General features: G+C 48.2%; 1 protein-coding gene across 1 annotated transcript; it reads right to left on the bottom strand.

Moving 5' to 3' along the window:
- Positions 1-14,835: 14,835 nt before the first annotated feature.
- LOC133891185 (low molecular mass early light-inducible protein HV90, chloroplastic-like) lies at positions 14,836-15,843 on the bottom strand. The gene is made up of 2 exons (XM_062331903.1): positions 15,609-15,843; positions 14,836-15,461 (listed from the first exon to the last, which is right to left on the bottom strand). Exons 1-2 carry the CDS (start codon positions 15,726-15,728, stop codon positions 15,060-15,062), a joined length of 522 nt encoding a protein of 173 aa, XP_062187887.1. The 5' UTR covers positions 15,729-15,843; the 3' UTR covers positions 14,836-15,059.
- Positions 15,844-18,202: the final 2,359 nt, after the last annotated feature.

Here is an 18,202-nt window from a genome sequence, read left to right as displayed (position 1 = left end):
AAGGGCTTCACTCAGAGAGAAGGGATCAATTACAATGACACATTTTCTCCTGTCTCGAAGAAGGACTAATTTAGGATTGTTACGGTGCTAGTGGCTCATTATGATTTAGAGCTACACCAAATGAATGTTAAAACTGCATTCCTTAACAATGACTTGCATGAGAATGTATACATGACTCAACTAGAAGGTTTTGTTGTGGAAGGCAAGGAACACATAGGGTGTAAACTCAGGAAATCCATTTATGGACTAAAGCAGTCGTCCAGACAATAGTACCTTAAGTTTGATGAAGTCATAAGAAAGTTCGACTTCAAATAAAATGAAGTGGACAATTGCATTTAAATTAAAGTTAAAGGGTTTTTTTTTTGTTATTTTGGTACTTTATGCGGATGATATTTTACTAGCTAGTAGCGATAAGGACATGTTGCATGAGAATAAACAATTTCTATCATCCAATTTTGATATGTGAAGCCTCTTACGTCTTGCTCATTGAGATTCACCGGGACAGGTCCAAATGGGTATTAAGTCTATCCCAAAGGGCCTACATTGATAGAGTGCTCAAAAGGTATAACATATATAATTGTTCTGTGTCACCTGCTCCTATTGTTAAAGGGGATAAGTTTGGTTCATTCCAATTCTCGAGGAATCAATTAGAAGATGATTAGATGAAGATGATTCCTTATGCTTCAGTAGTCGGGAGTATTATGTACGCTCCGGTCTACACTCATCCCGAGTTAGCTTACATAACCGTGATGTTGGGCAGATATCAGTCTAATCCAAGATTAGAGCACTGGAAACTGCCAAGAAGACCTTGTGTTATTTGCAAGGCACTAAGCATTTCATGCTTACATATAAGAGGTCTAATTATCTTGAGGTTAAGGGTTATTCTAACGCTAACTTTGCAGGGTGCATGGACACAAAGATGCCAACTTCAGGTTATATTTTCACCCTCACGAGCGGAGCCATTTCCTAGAAAAGCTCCAAACAATCCCTTACTACATCTTTACGATGCAATTTATGTTTGTGGCATGTTATGAGGCTACTGGGCAAGCTGTATAGCTTAAGAATTTTATCCCGGGGCTAAGAGTGGTTGACAGCATAACGAAACGACTCAAGATATACTGTGATAACAAAGCTGCAGTATTCTTTTTGAGTAACAACAAGTCCAGTGGTGCTGCCAAATACATTGACATAAAGTATCATATTGTGAGAGATAAAATTTCAGATCAGACTATTGAGGTCGTGCATATAAGTACAATGTTCATGCTTGCCGACCCACTAATGGGAGGCTTACCACCCAATGTATTTAAAGAACATATTGCCAACATGGGTTTAACTGATAGCCTATGATTCTGAGGTAATTACTTTTAAAGATCTCAATTTCACAATCCTGGATACAAAGGACCATAAGAAAGAAACCAACTCCTAAGGCATAAGTAAGCATCCATATTAAGATGAGATTGTGCACTATAGTTATGATGTCCAGTGGTGTTTTGATAAGTTGTTGTGACTGCATTATCTTGGTGCGTTGTTTCGTTGAGTATGGACTTATGATGTTAGCCATTCGATCAAGTGGGCGAATATTAGTTAGTTGTGATCTAGGCCAACAAATAGGATTGAGTCCTAAGGGGAACGGGAAACCCCACTTGCGCCCTGATCGGTGGCCCCAAACCCGAAATTGGTTTGTGATCACAGTCACCTAGCGTTAAAATAAAAGGGGAGGCCGGTGGACCATCTTTGATTAATAGGGATTAGACTTGTGACCTCCTGAACAACTCCGATCTAAACTGGGCGCTTGAGTGATCGAAGGTCACTAACCATTGCCGACAACAACGTTAATGATTCTTCTGCGTCAACGTTGGTGCTTCACCGACCTACATCGACCTCGGCTCTACACCGGCAACACCACCACCACACTTGCATCAAGCAAGCACGGGTCATCGCTTAAGCATCTAATGGCTTCGCCGAATCACGATCAGTTAAACATTTCTACTTCCTAATGATGTGCTTAGTGTTTAGGTTAAGCAAATTGATATTAATTCACCTCTCAACAAAATGGTGAAGCCGAGCGTATCCTTCGCACCTAGAATGATAGTGTCCGGACAATGCTCCTCCATGCCTCCATGCCACTCATTTTCTTGCCTGATGCACTTGCTACAGACACATATCTCCTAAAACATCAAGCTGTGTCACCCTCGATACTACACCACACCACACCACTTTCTTTTCAGCCATCCACCACAATACAATCACCTACGGGTTTTCGGTTGTCTCTGTTATCCCAACACTCTAGCTACAGCAGCTCACGAGTTGTCACCATGCTCAATGCTTGCGTGTTCCTAGGGTACCCATCCTACACCAAAGGATATCGCTGTTATGATCTGGTGTCCCAACATGTTTTTACTTCGCTAGACGTATACTTTGATGAATCAATGTTCCATTTCAAATAGCTCACGACCTTGCCTCAAGCGCACTCAGTGACCCAACCTTGACCTAACTGCGATCTCATCCCGGTGCCAATATATGTTCCTGCTCGCCGAGCTCCCCAACTCGTGCCACCGGTAGGATGATCGCCATTATCTATACATGTGATCACTCATATGCCTCCACTGGCCTCTGTACCACCGATGCCATCTCTACCGCCTGTCTTGCCATTGCCACATTCACCTGTCCATTATGTTTCACCCACGCTGCCATCCTCAACACCTACCTCGCTGTCACCATAACCACTTGCCCAACAAGGTCCACTCGTTCAGCATCCCATGATCACACGTGGACATGTTGGTATCTTGATGCCCAACCCACGCTATGCTCTCATAGCCACGACTGCACCAACTCCCACTTTGGTACGTGCCACACTCTGGGATCCAGATTGGGTCGCGGCCATGGCCGATGAGTTCCAGGCTCTGCAATCGAACGACACTTGGCAGTTGGAGCCTAGACCACATGGCACGCATGTTATCAGCAGAAAATGGATCTTCCACAACAAATTGAAGCTGGATGGCTCTCTTGATCGTCGAAAAGCACGGTGGGTCATCTGTGGCTTCTCTCAGGGACCGGGTCTGGACTTCGATCAGACCTTTGCGCTAGTGGTCAAGCCGGCAACCATACGGATGGTGCTCCATCTTTCCTCCCTCCACAAATGGTCGGTAAACCAACTTGATGTGAAGAACACTTATCTTCATGGGAATTTGTCCGAGAAAGTCTACTGTCAGCAACCTCCAAAATTTGTCGACAAGCTCCATCCCGACCATGTTTGCATTATTTCGAAGTCCCTATATGGTCTTAAATAGGCACCGCGTGCTTGGTACCAATGCTTTTCTTATCATCTCCATCAGCACGACTACACCTCATCCAAATCAGATGATTCTCAGATCATCTTCAGACACGGTGCCAAAATTGCATTCCTTCTCTTATATGTCGATGATATGGTCCTTACAGACTCATCTCAAGCCATACGTCAATGCATCATCGCTGCTCTTCGGCAAGCATTTACTCTCAAGGACCTTGGGACCCTCAATTTCTTTTTGGGGATTCAAGTTTGCCAAACATCTGCTGGTTTCTTCTTGAGCCATGAACAATATGCTGAAGACATTCTCCAACGCGCAGGGATGTCAAATTACAAACCTTCACCTACACCTGTGGACACCAAACCCAAGGTTTCCTGCACATCTGGCAAACCCTTTAGTGATCCTTTGTTCTATCGGGGTATTGCACGAGCTCTTCAAAACCTGACATTGACTAGGCCAGACATTGCTTATGGTGTCTAGTATCTCTGCCTCCATATGCACTCACCTCATGATGTTCATTGGAGTCTGATGAAACGAGTTCTTCTCTATGTTCGCAGGACATCTTCACAGGGACTGCAGCCTCATGGCTCCGGTCCACTCGAGCTTGTTGGGTACTCAAATGCCGATTGGGCGGGTTGCCCTGATACACGTAGATCTACATCAGGTTTTTGTGTGTTCTTAGGGAACTCTCTTATCTCCTGGTTGTCCAAAAGGCAGCCTGCGGTGTCTCGGTCTAGCGCTGAGCCTGAATATTATGGTGTGGCCGATGTCATTGCTGAGTGTTGCTGGGGTTCACAATCTACTAGGTGAACTATTGCAGGAGTTGACAAGGCTACCGTCATCTATTGTGACATCGTCTCGGCGGTATATCTCTCTCAAAATCCTCCATCACAAGCACACCAAATATATCAAGCTCGACATCCATTTTGTCTGTGATCAAGTTGCCCTTGGCAAGCTCCATGTTCTTCATGGTCCAACTAAACTGCATTCGCGGGTATCATGACAAAAGGATTACCACAGTGGCTCTTCGAGGACTTCAAGTCCAGTCTATGCGTCACCAGTAGTGCGCCATCGACTGGAGGGGGGGGGGGTTGTTGAAAGAGTTCCTGCTCTCGCTGACTTGTTCTCAGTCTTCCAGCCGAACGCGCATTTGCCGGATCGCACTGTAGCGCGCAACAGACTAGCTATTCTTCAGGGCTGGGCTGCGGCGACTTAGGAGTTAGTTTAGCAACCCTCTCATGTATAAATCACGAGTGTATCGATACAAAACATCGTTGAGCATTGCATCTGAAACCTTTCTCTCGCTTACTCGTTCTACATTTTGGTTTCTAACTTGCAAATACAAACCATGCAAGTAATTGCATGCCTCAGTGTCAGTCTTGAATTGCATGCCTATATGTATGTGGAGCATGTCTACTGTTAGCTTCTTGGCTTTTGCTTTCTGCTGGAGACATGCGTTTTTTTTCCTCAACAAACATTGCGTATGTTTTGATCATTTTTTAGTAGTTTTGTAGGCCTGCTAGTTCTATTTTCTTAGAAAGCATAGTTTAGTGGATACGCACTACCGGAGACGGCTTCTTTGCCGAGTGTCCCATACTGTGCCGTGTGCTTTTTTATCGGGCACTCGGCAAAGAGGCTCTTTGCCGAGTGCCAGAGAGAAAGAACTCGGCAAACATCTGGCACTCGGCAAAGAGCTTCTTTGCCGAGTGCCGCAAAGAAAGAACTCGGCAAAGAGGATATTTGCCGAGTGCCAGAGATAAAGAACTCGGGAAACATCAGGCACTCGGCAAAGAGGCTCCTTTGCCGAGTGTCATTTTTTGACACTCGGCAAACCCTACCTATTTGCCGAGTGCTAGAGAGAAAGAACTCGGTAAACACGTGGCACTCGGCAAAGAGGCTTCTTTCCCGAGTGTCATTTTTTGACACTCGGCAAACCCTAATTTTTTTTTCACTTTTGACCTCCAAACTTTTTCTGCAGTCCTCATACAATACCTGTTACTCCATGTTCCAATGTGGCACATTTCTCGGACTTTTTCTATATTTCTTTAATTTATTTCAATTAATTGAATTTTCTTGGATAATTCAAATTATAACTGCTAGTCATTCGAATAATGAAAAAAAATGAATGGAAAAATGATATTCATGTTATTTAGTATAATGTGAGGCCGTATCCAGGAACAGACCACAAATTTCGAACATCTTGTTCACGAAACATGACCACGAACTTGCGGTCGAGTTGTTTTTAAATTGTATAAAAAGCAAACGAAGTCCGAAAATCATGAAACTTGTCAAGATGTCATGATATCATATGTGGAGGCTGTGATAAAAATTTGAGAAGGTTTTGCACAAGTTGTCACGTACGATGCTTGCAAACCGAATAATCTCCGAAGAAACCTGGGTAAACTTCTTCGGTTTGCAACAGATTACAAGCATCGTACATGACAACCTGGGTAAACTTCTCAAATTTTTATCACAGCCTCGAACATATGATATCATGACATCTTGACAAGTTTCATGATTTTCGGACTTCGTTTGCTTTTTATACAATTTAAAAACAACTCGACCGCAAGTTCGTGGTCATGTTTCGTGAACAAGATGTTCGAAATTTGTGGTCTGTTCCTGGATACAGCCTCACATTATACTAAATAACATGAATGTCATTTTTCCATTCATTTTTTTTCATTATTCGAATGACTAGCAGTTATAATTTGAATTATCCAAGAAAATTCAATTAATTGAAATAAATTAAAGAAATATAGAAAAAGTCCGAGAAATGTGCCACATTGGAACATGGAGTACCAGGTATTGTATGAGGACTGCAGAAAAAGTTTGGAGGTCAAAAGTGAAAAAAAAAATTAGGGTTTGCCGAGTGTCAAAAAATGACACTCGGGAAAGAAGCCTCTTTGCCGAGTGCCAGGACGTCTGGCACTCGGCAAAGAATTTCAAATTTTTTTTAAAAAACCCCTCTTTGCCGAGTGCCAGATCGGGGGCACTCGGCAAAGATTTTTAAATTTTTTTAAAGAAAACCCCTCTTTGCCGAGTGCCAGATCGGGGGCACTCGGCAAAGGGGGGATTTAACCCCCGGCCCACGCACCGCACACACGCAAAACCTCCCCGCCGCCGCCCGCGCCCGCGCCAGCCGCCCCCGCCCCCGCGCCCGCGACTGCCCGCCGCCGCCCGCGCCCGCGCCAGCCGCCCCCGCCCCCCCGCCCGCGCCCGCCCGCGGCCGCGCCCGCGCCAGCCGCCCCCGGGCCAGCGCCGCCGGAGCAGGAGGAGAAAGAGAGGAGGAGGAGGAGAGGAGGAAGAAGGAGGAAGAGAAGGAGGAGGAGGAAGAAGGAGGAAGGAGGAAGAAGAAGGAGGAGGAGGAGGAGGAGGAGAAAGAGAGGAGGAGGAGGAGAGGAGGAAGAAGGAGGAAGAGAAGGAGGAGGAGGAAGAAGGAGGAAGGAGGAAGAAGAAGGAGGAGGAGGAGGAGGCGCCCCGGCCGCCGTTGCCACGTCCCTGAAGCCTTGTCCACCGGCGCCCTGACCCCTTCACCACCGCTGCCCTACGACGCCCACTAGGTATGTCATCCGTCGTCGTCGTCGTAGTATTACTAGTAGTTGCGGTATTTGTAGTGATGGTATTACTTGTGCATGTCGGCCATCGTGCCGTTCATATATATGTGCATGTCGGCCATCGTGCCGTTGGTTTTCTTGCAGGTTTTGGAAACCTCACCGTGCAGGGGAGGTGCTGCCGAAATTTTGTATTGACAGTTTTATGTTTCTTTTTTTGCAGAGAAGAGCCAGTCGGAGCGGCGCCGGAGTACCTCGGCGACCCCGATCGCCTTCCTTTCCGCTGCGGGTCTGCCTGCACTGCGTCGCCTCGCCACTGCACCGACCCGCCACGGCCCCGCTAGCCTGACTCCACCGCCACCCTAGGTATAACCCCTCTTTCCGTATCATGGTCGTAGATCACGTAACCCAGTTAGGCGTCTCCCGTTCGAAAGAGATACGGTTGGAAATATGCAGATATTTCCATATCTAAAACCGTATCTGTTTCGAATTGTCCACGTTTTTTGGACAGCCCGCGGATGCGTAGGTGGGGTTAGTTTCCATGGTCTGCTCCGATCCGAGACAGAGTTTCGGCATCATCTCCCTGTTGTTCTCCGGATACACACTCTCCCTAGCAGGACGTGTATTTGGAGAACAGCGGGGAGGTGCTGCCGAAATTCTATCTCGAATAGGAGTAGAGCATGGAAACTAACCTCATCTACGGATCCTCGCGTGGGATTAGGACCTATCCTCACCTATTAGATAGTAGGAACGTCATGTAGATGCAATTGATGTTTATATTACTCGTCGCTATATATGTTAGAGGATGGAGGACCATGAGTGGATGTACACGGGCCGCGCAAGTCAGGGTCAGGTCACCAATGAATGGATCGACAAGACCGATGCTTTCTTGGAATGGGCATTTGGCGTGGCTGCTAAAGGAGCGAGTAAAATTTGCTGTCCCTGCAGCAAATGTGCAAACAGGAAAAGACAAACGAAGAAGGTCATGGGGGAACATCTTTGGAAGAATGGATTTACGGCAGACTATACCCGGTGGGTCTACCATGGTGAAGCCGATCGTATGAGAGAGGAGGTGGTGAGACCACGCGTCGAGGATTATGATGCTGATGCCGGGGTAGCAAACATGTTAAATGACTATCACGAGGCACAGTTCGCTGAAGGCCGTACGGAGGAGGAGCCAGAGGCAACCGCAAATGCGTTCTACGACATGTTTGCCGCGGCACAGAAACCCCTTCACGGCCAGACAAAGGTTTCTCAACTGGATGCCATTGGACGCATAATGGCGTTAAAGTCCCAGTATAGCCTGAGTCGAGACGCCTTCGATGGTATGTTGACAGTTATTGGCAGCCTGCTTCCGGAGGGTCACCTTCTGCCAAAGAGCATGCACGAGTCACAGAAACTCCTTCGTGCACTTAAGATGCCGTATGAGCAGATACATACTTGCCCGAAGGGGTGCGTCCTATTTAGGAAAGAATACGTGGAAGCAAAGTACTGTCCAAAGTGTAAATCATCTAGGTTCCTGGAGGTAGGTTCTGGTGATGGCCAGAAGAGGCAGCTTGACATTCCTGTGACAATCCTACGGCACCTTCCGTTCATACCGAGGATCCAACGGCTATACATGACCGAGGAATCCGCGAAACAGATGACATGGCACAAAAATGGCAAACGATACAATCCTGACAGGATGGTACATGCATCCGATGGTGAAGCATGGACCCACTTTGATGGCATTCATCATGAGAAAGCTAAAGAGGCTCGTAATGTACGTGTTACGCTGGCAACAGATGGGTTCAATCCTTATGGAATGATGGCTGCCCCATACACATGTTGGCCCGTGTTCGTTATCCCCCTCAATCTCCCCCCCGGCATATGCTTTCAACGACAGAACGTATTCTTGTCGTTGATAATTCCTGGACACCAGGGGAATAATATGGGTGTGTTCATGGAGCCTGTGATTGATGAATTGGTCCGTGCTTGGGAGGAAGGGGTATGGACATACGATTGAGCTACAAAGAAAAACTTCAAAATGCATGTTTGGTACCACTACTCCCTGCATGACTTCCTGGCGTATGGGATATTCTGCGCCTGGTGTGTTCACGGGAAGTTCCCATGCCCAGTATGCAAGGAAGGTCTGAGGTTCATTTGGTTGCAGAAGGGTGGCAAGTATTCATCGTTCGACAAACATCGGCAATTCCTCCCTCTTGACCATGCATTCAGACGAGACATCAAGAACTTTACGAAAGGTGTCGTAGTGACAGACCCTGCACCACCGATAATGACTGGTGCCACGGTTCGTGAACAGATAGATGGTCTCGAGGTCAATCCAGAAGGTGGTTTTGTGGGATATGGTGAGCAACATATGTGGACTCATAAGTCGGGCTTGACTCGGCTCCCCTATTTTGATGACCTTTTCCTTCCACACAACATTGATGTAATGCACACTGAAAAGAATGTTGCCGAGGCACTTTGGGCAACAATCATGGACATTCCTGACAAGTCAAAGGACAATGTTAAGGCTAGAGTGGATCTGGCAACGATATGCGATAGACCAAACCAACATATGAAGCCTCCTAGTCGCGGCAAGACATGGAGAAGGCCTAAGGCCGATTTTGTCTTGAGCAAGCCCCAAAGGAGGGAAGTACTAGAATGGATCCAGACATTAATGTTCCCTGATGGGTATGCAGCTAATCTGAGGAGGGGAGTGAACTTATCTACTATGCGAGTCTTAGGGATGAAGAGTCATGACTACCACATATGGATTGAGCGGCTTCTTCCGGCGATGGTTCGAGGCTATGTCCCTGAGCATGTCTGGCTTGTGCTGGCAGAGTTGAGCTATTTCTTTCGCCAGCTTTGTGCCAAGGAGTTATCTCGGACCGTGATTGCTGACTTGGAAAGAATGGCACCTGTGTTGCTCTGTAAGTTGGAGAAGATCTTTCCACCCGGCTTCTTCAATCCGATGCAGCATTTGATTCTGCACCTCCCGTACGAGGCACGAATGGGGGGGCCCGTGCAGGGCCGTTGGTGCTATCCAATCGAGAGATGTCTAAAGGTTCTTCGAAAGAAATGTAGAAATAAATGCAAAATCGAGGCTTCCATTGCAGAGGCATACATTCTGGAGGAGGTGGCGAACTTCACAACAACATACTATGGTGACAACCTCCCTAGCGTGCATAATCCACCCCCTCGTTACAATGCTGGCGAAAATGAATCGAACCTCAGCCTTTTCCGAGGCCAACTCGGAAGCGCAAGTGCATCGACCCCCAAGACCTTGAATCATGAAGAGTGGCGCCATATCATGCTATACGTGTTGACCAACCTTGACGAAGTGGCACCGTACATGCAGTAAGTTCTCAACGAACTTGTTAAATACGCCATCACTATTCTGCATCCAACCCCCTTGTTTCTCGTTGGTATAGGGAATTTCTTCATGAATTCTGGCGTCAATCAAGGGATCCTACCCCGCAGCAGGTAGATACCCTTCTTAGACAGGGTGCGGGAAATGGAATGCCCGATTTCATTTCTTGGTTCAAACGGAAGGTACCGTCCAATTTAGCTCGTACGTAGTTTGACATTCCAAGTTACTCGTACGTGCGAATAATATAACGATGTATCCTGCTTGAGCTTGCAGGGCCAGAGGGATGCGTCTATGTGTGCCGAGTTGAGACAGGTTGCCGATGGCTTTGCCTATAGGGTTAGGTCATTTTCTGGTTATTTTGTAATTACGTTTTGTTTATTTTGCATCTCTTTCTAAGTACTTCTTGTTTATCTGTGCTTATTGGTTTACTCTTTTTAATTGCAGGTGATTGAACAAAGATGGTGGGCGGTGGGATGAGGAAGCTAACGTCCTTGTACCGAAGGACAAGGAGGAGCAGCTGCAGGAGGGAGTCGTCGCCTGCCGCCCCGTCACGTGAGGAGGAGGAGGAGGAGCAGGTGCCCCAGGAGGACGCCGAGGAGGCGCAAGAGGACGCGCAGGAGGAGGCGCAGGAGGACGCGCTGGAGGAGGCGACAGCAGGGGGTTCCGCTTCCTCTAGTTCGTCGAGCGTCTACTTGCGAGGTCCCGCGAGCCTCCCTCAGCGACCGATACCTCGTGAGAGACGCCCGCTGATTCGACCCGAGGGGGAAAAGTAAGTAACTTTAGATGTTATCACTACTTTATATGATATGTTGAATATCAAAATAGAAATTGGACGATTGTTAATCACTTGGGCAGGAACTGGACGATTGTGGCGAGTGAAGGTGCTCACACACGCCAAGTCAATGGCATCCTCGGTCTTCTGTGCAAGGAGCACTTCCCTGGCCTGGTTGAGTACGCCGGAGTGACGGGCCGGCCTACTCGTTTGACCACTACGCCGCCGCCCCCGATGCTGCAGATCGGGCCCGCAGGGTATTCAACAACAAGGCGGAGCGGGTGAAGCAAGAGCTGTGGGTAAGTCTTCCTCGCACTACATTGCTCAATACATCGTATTTATTGGACATTCTTGAAATAATGAATGGATACCTCGTGTTTGTATGCAGGATTTCTTTAGATGCCAGGACGGACATGAGGCCAGGGCGGATACGGTGGCTACCAAATGCTGCAAAAAACTCGTCGTGGACATGCATTACGAGGCGCGCATCCAGGCCGTCGTAACTTACCACGGGACCGTCGTTGGAACGAAGGTCACCAAAAGGGACGCAAGAACCATGACGCTGACCCGGGACCAGTACCTGCAGGTAAATACAGAACATTAATACTGATTCCTTTTGAGATTAAGTAGGCTTAATTTCATCTTCTGATATGTCATGTACTTGATGGCCTGTAGATGATTCCTTATTGGTGCGCCGCGCATCCCCAGTGCTGGGAACAGATGGTGGACAAGTGGTGCTCACGCGAGTGGGAGGAGACGCACAACTTGTGCCGGGAGCGGCGTTTGATGATGCCAGGTGTAGCACACCATCAAGGCAGCCGCAACCTCAGCGGATACGCACAAACATGGGTACGCGAATTCATTTATTTATTCTAACGCTCAATTCTGCATGATTTCTAATCATCTTGCTGTTTTTCTCACAGTCGGCGTCACATGGTGGCCAGCCTTGCTCCATCTTCAAGGCATTTGCTATGGCCCACAAGGGCAAGGCGACGTCCGACGTCGACTACAACCCAGAGGACGGGCCCGAGGCGTACAGCAATGCGACCGTCCACAACCGCCTTAGTGAGTACACATCGATGGCAAGGGAGGTCCATGGGCCAGAGTACGATCCGAGCACCGAGGACCTTGATGGAGAAGTCGTCATGAGGGTGGGAGGAGGCAAGAAGCATGGGCGATACTGGATTGGCGACGGCGCAATCGACTCGGCCGCTACTCCCAGTCTCTCCCAGATTCGAGCAAGCAGCACGAGCACGAGCCCAGCCATACGACCTCGGAAGGACACTTCACACCACCGGGTGGAGGCACTCGAGGTTATTCCTGGTTTATTCGTCGTTCATTGGTTTTTTCATACCTTTCCTTTGCATTATTGTAACATTAGGGTGAATATATTGTAGGCCCAGCTGGAACAAGAGAGGAGGATACGGGAGCAAATGCAGGCGACGATGGAGGCCGAGCAGCGGAGGATGGTGGAGATTCTTCAGTACATGCAAAGTATTGGCGCCGCTACGGGTGTGGCTCCGCCACCTTCGCTATTCGCTCCACCTCCACCTCCACCTCCTCACTATTCTACTCCTGTGAGTATAAATGTTTTAGTTTGTATGTTCATGCTTACGGTCAAACCTAGTGGAGTATGAAAGTTTTATTCATGTATGGTATATATTTATCTTGTCTCACACATGCAATCTCTTCTCCTTTGTGCAGAATCAATCGGCGGCATCGAACGATCCTCATGCTTCAGCGAATCATTCACCAAATCAGTTTCATTGACCATCTTAGTGATGATACTTGTGGTTGTTAATGGTACTTCTATTTGCAATTATGGTTGTAGATGATGGAGCACTTGGATTACTTGTGAACTTATTTGTGATATATTGTGAGACATGTGATGTTTGTGATATATATGTGGTGTTGGTGATATATATGTGATGTTGGTGATGTTTGTTATATATATATCTGTTTGTTTGGATGGGATGTCAAAAACAAATAAAAAAGACTGTTTTCAGTCACTTTGCCGAGTGCAATGGCCATGACACTCGGCAAATTGACAACATGCTTTGCCGAGAGCCATGGTCCAGGCACTCGGCACAGACGCCACCTTTGCCGAGTGTCCTCCAGGTGGCACTCGGCACAGACGCCACCTTTGCCGAGTGTCCTCCAGGTGGCACTCGGCACAGACGCCACCTTTGCCGAGTGTCAGCTTAGCACTCGGCAAAGCCTTTGCCGAGTGCCCGATAAATTGCACTCGGCAAAGAGGTCTTTGCCGACAAACTTTTTACCGAGCGCCCTTTGCCGAGTGTAGCACTCGGCAAAGCCTTTACCGAGTGTATATCGTCCTTTGCCGAGTGCCTGAGGCACTCGGCAAAGAAGCTGTCTCCGGTAGTGACGTGAACGTGTGAATACTGAATACAGTATGTTTGTAAGTATATGTATGCGTTAGCGTGGTTGGGTGCTTGTAAGGATTCATTTTTGTTTTCTGAGCTTCTGCTTCTTGCTTGTATTACTGTGCTAGAACGTTGTTCATCATAGTGTTGTTGGACTGATAATGCATTAAGGCTGCGTTAACAGAGCATCATGAACATGTCTCGCAGTATTTGGATTTTCCTCTGTATTACATTACTAATTTTAACCGTTGTTTTGATCTTTCATACTGTTCTCCCATCACTGTTTCAGACCGATCGAATCCGGGGCTGAACATGAGGTCCGATGTGATACCCTTCTTCTCCAGCAGAGCAGACAACCTTCAAGTGGAGCGTTGATAGCTTCCCCTCCCTTCTGTACAAGGGTGTAGGATGGACATACTCCAGAGTGTTTGAGGTCGTGGGCCTGAACGGGTATGGTTATCACTTGCTCTTTTCGACTCTTGTTGCATCGCTTAGTCCCTACAGCTAGAACTGTTCAAGATCAACTTGCTTCATATCCTGCCCTGAAAGACTGAATGACATTAGAAGTCTGGCTAACAATGAAATGCCTGCTTTTGACATCTTCCCCGTCATATAGAGGCCTGTCAGATGTTTCATTGAAGCTGAGGTCGCAACGGTTGGCTCCTCCAAGACGGAGTAGTTTCAGTAATTACTGAGAAGTAACGAGAAGTGTTACTCTGGCTAGAATCAGCTGCAGAGTAAATCCTTCCCTGTCACCGTGAAACATTGAGTCTGCGTCTGCTTGTGCAGAAACCTGAATATCTGAAAAAATGAGCCCTTCAGGCATTCTGTCATAGACACCAAATATACTGCTTTTCACTTCTGGATGAGATCTTAGTCGCTAAAAAATGCAACCCAAGGTTTTTACTTAAGGTTATTCTAGTAATTTACTTTGAGATCTTGATCTTATTCGCAAAAATATGCAACTGAATAACTTGAGCAGTTTTTTTTGCTATCGAGCCTTGTTGGATAGTATGTTTTTCCTTCTGGACAAGACATTAGCTAGTCACTACTCATACAGTCATACTAAGCAATCTACTCAGTTACTGAAAGTTTGCATTCGAATTTGCTTGAACTTTGCAAATCAAATTTTTTTTCTTTTCAGTAATTGTAATTTTGGCATAACGATTCCGAGTTCACCCAGAGGCCGGAAATTTACATCGCAACCTTGTTTCAATTTAGCCATAGAGTAACTGTAATTGTTGTTCTTTGCAATCGCAATATTTATAGGATTATTTTCTTTTCTACAGCATAAAAGAGCAATTACGACAAATAATACCATTGGATCCGTATTTAAAATTATTTTCCTACGATTATGGCTTTTCTTACGTGATGTCGGATACAAATTTTGTAACACTACGCAGCTTGTCAATAGAACTAGGCTAGGAAGTTCATTTCGGCTTTACATGCATGGCTGCTCCGTATGGAACGCAAGAAATTTTGAGCGAGACAAAGTAAAATGTACTATAAATTAGGGAAGATTAATTAGGATTCCTGCAATAATTTTGCTGCAATGTTTCCTTGCTGATTAACGTATATCAAGGCAGTACACTACCTGGCCGTACATACACACGTACTATACGCACGTATGTACAAAAGCTATGAGCATACACAGTTGCAAAATCCTACGAAGCTAGGAGCTACTGCAGGTACTCAGGGGCTACGACGTATTCACACGTTGACGAACGGCACGCCGGTGAGGTACTCGGTGACGGCGAGCGCGACGAGCCCGAGCATGGCGAAGCGCCCGTTCCAGAGCTCGGCGTCGGCGCTCATGAAGCCGCCGCTCCTGCCCTCGGCGCTCTCCCCTTGGAGCAGCGGCACCAGCGACGCCACGGACAGCACCGCGGCTGTGGCCGCGAACCAGGCCAGACCGGAGCCGCTCCCTGCCTGCGAGAGGAGGCCGTCCCCCCGCGACGCCTCGACGGCGAGCGCGGACACGAAGCCGACCATGGCGAGGCGGCCGTTGATCCGCTCGGGGGCGGGGCCGCTGAACGCCAGCGCGTCCCAGAGGCCGGGGCTCGCCTTGGCCTTCGGCTTGGCGCTCGTCTCCTCCGTTGGATTCATTTCCGGCTGCAGATACGCATGCATAAGGTATCGTTAGTGCTAATCATAATCAGTGCGAATAATTTCCCACATGCCAGTGAGGGTTTAGTCTTGCGGTCAGGGAGAGTAAATCAGTAAACAGACTCGATACGTAAATCATCAGTGGTTTCTCACCTCGCTCTGGGCCCTGACGACCAGGGCGCGACGGCGCGGCGCAAGCCGGGCGGGGAAGCGGCCGGCACGCACGCCGGCGGTGACAAGGGAGCCCATGGAGGTCACCACCGTGGTCGCCATTGGAGCTTACGTGCACGGGCGAAGTAGATAAGAGATGGAGTCGGGTCGTAGCAGGAAGGCGGTCACTTGCTGTGTTGCTTGCTTCTCTTGTGGTGGTTGGTTGTGACTTGCGAATGGGGTGGCGGCTTTATATACAGGGGGAGGGGAGGTGGCTAGCCAGCCCGTGACGAGCTTGGTAGTGGTGGCGGCGGAGGGGGCCACGTCGGCGGGGCGATTCACGGCCGTAGGCTGGACTGATTGAGCTGCAGGCGACAGCGGGACATGTGCGTTACGTGGAGGGAGGCGCGTCCACAGCGAGCTGGGAGACTGCGTCGCCATCGACGTGGACGCCCAGGCCGCCGCGTAGAGAGGCGCGGACGAACGAGCTCGATCGGCTGGCTAGTTCCGTCGCTGGAAAAGTGGCACAAGATTCCAGAACCACGCAGGGGTGCGTGTCAGTGACGACATGCAAGCTGCAGGAGAAATATTTGATGTTTTTGAATTTTTTATTATTATAGAAATAATTTATACAGATAGTTACTGTAGAGTCATCTATATAAAGATTACCACAGATGGCTCTAAACCAGAACCGTCGATGATAATGACGAGACAAACTCAGAAATAGTGAGACGCTTTTAGTACAGACAATTTCTATTTTAAACCGTCTACAATATTAATACAGATGACTCGTATTTAGAGCCGTCTATAATAAAATAAATATCACAGACGGCTTCAAACAAAAACAATCTCCCAGCTCTGTAATATCCTATGAGACCCTACAACATCTCCATTGATATCCACCTCCCTCCACTCGATCTCGCCGACGATCTCCTCCACGCGATCCTGCTCTACCCATGTTACCTGTCAGTTGTGTGGTGAAGTTCGCGATTCTGTTGGCACACCTCCTCACAATGGTGTGCCCGGTCGTGCCGAGCTCATCGTCACCGGTCCGTTGCCTTCCGGTGAGCAGGGTCCTGGATGTCGCTACAATCCATGTCCTTGTGATCAATGTTAGTTAACCTCGTTACGGTTGCACTCCAGTAGCGTAGTTTTTGGTTCATTTCTTTTCTGTTGCAAATAAGCATGTTCAGTTGTGAACAATGCAGAAGTGAGCGGCATGGACTCAACGCCATGACCGAGTCTTTAGCTTGTTTCAGTTAGTGTAGTGGAGGCCTCGACGAGCTCGAAGTGGGATGGCGCCTCAATGGCAGATCGAGGTTGAAGAATCAGGCGACTAGCACCACTATCTCTCTTGTATTTCCATGCATAAATAACGAGAAGAAAAACAGAAAATGATGTAAGTTGCATGCATCGCAAATCGACCTTCTATCTCTATGTTTGCGTGAGTTCGAGTCTACGTACTCTCGTGTACTCCTGCAACCCGCCAGATCGTCCTGCGTGTACATATTGCAACCTACTGAAACGAATGTGGTGACAACAATTGGTATTCAAAGAGAGTGTTCAATCCACCTGCCGAGGAAGCCATGTTACGTGGCCTATCGAGGACTCCTCCATAGCAACATTGACCGCGCTCACCAACACCTTCGCCGCGTCGACCTTGGCACCTGATGACGATGGGCGCGAGGTGATCGTGGAGCACGTGATCCAGGAGAGTGACAGAGCCGCACAATATCCTTTATTGACGCGCACCAACTACTCCAACTGGGCTCTCATCATGAGGGTTCAACTGCAAGCGCAAGGCCTGTGGGAGGAGGTAGATGCTAGCATTGGTGACTATCGTGCAGATCAGCGCACTCTATCTGTGATCTTGAAGGTCATGCCATCGAAGATGCTGCAAACGTTGGCGGTGAAAGAAACCGCAAAATCTACATGGGACACACTGAAAACCATGCGGATGGGGTGCGCGAGTCGAAGGCGCAGACACGGCGAAGGGAGTTCGAGGAGCTCAAGTTCAAGGATGGGGAGCACATTGAGGAGTTCACATTATGCCTGATCAGCATTGTGAATGACCTGCAACTGCTCGATGATCTAGCCACCGAGCGCAAGGCGGTACTAAAGTTTCTACATGCGGTCCCGTGCAAGTATTGACAGATGACAATGGCCATCGAGTCACTGGTTGACCTGAAGGCTATGACAATCGAGGAGATCTCCGGTTGGCTGATGGCAGTCAAGAAGAGCTATGATCTCGATGACGCGAGTCATGCTAGTGGGTGCCTGCTTCTCATAGAGGAGAGAGGGGATGGCTCTGCTGTGATAGTGTGGGCAGGGCTCATCCAGTGGTGGCGACAAGAGAAGCAAAGCAGCGCTGGTAAGATCGACATTGCAGGCTGTGGACAATGGGAAGTCGTTGTCAAGTGGTGGCGGCTCTGGCGAGCGAAAGAAAGGGAATTGCCTCTACTGTGGCATTCCTGGGCACTAGGCAAAGGAGTGCTGCAAGGCAAAGCTCGATCATGACCGGCAGGAGCAGGCCAACATCACTCGTGCAGAGGCGGAAGAAGAAGACCAACCGACCTTACTCATGGCACAAGTCTGTA

This window comes from Phragmites australis, chromosome 14, assembly GCF_958298935.1.
Source record: "Phragmites australis chromosome 14, lpPhrAust1.1, whole genome shotgun sequence".
In the NCBI taxonomy this organism is placed as follows: domain Eukaryota; kingdom Viridiplantae; phylum Streptophyta; class Magnoliopsida; order Poales; family Poaceae; genus Phragmites; species Phragmites australis.
The sequence above is the reverse complement of the archived record's forward strand: the minus strand, read 5'-3'. Positions and strand labels throughout refer to the sequence as shown.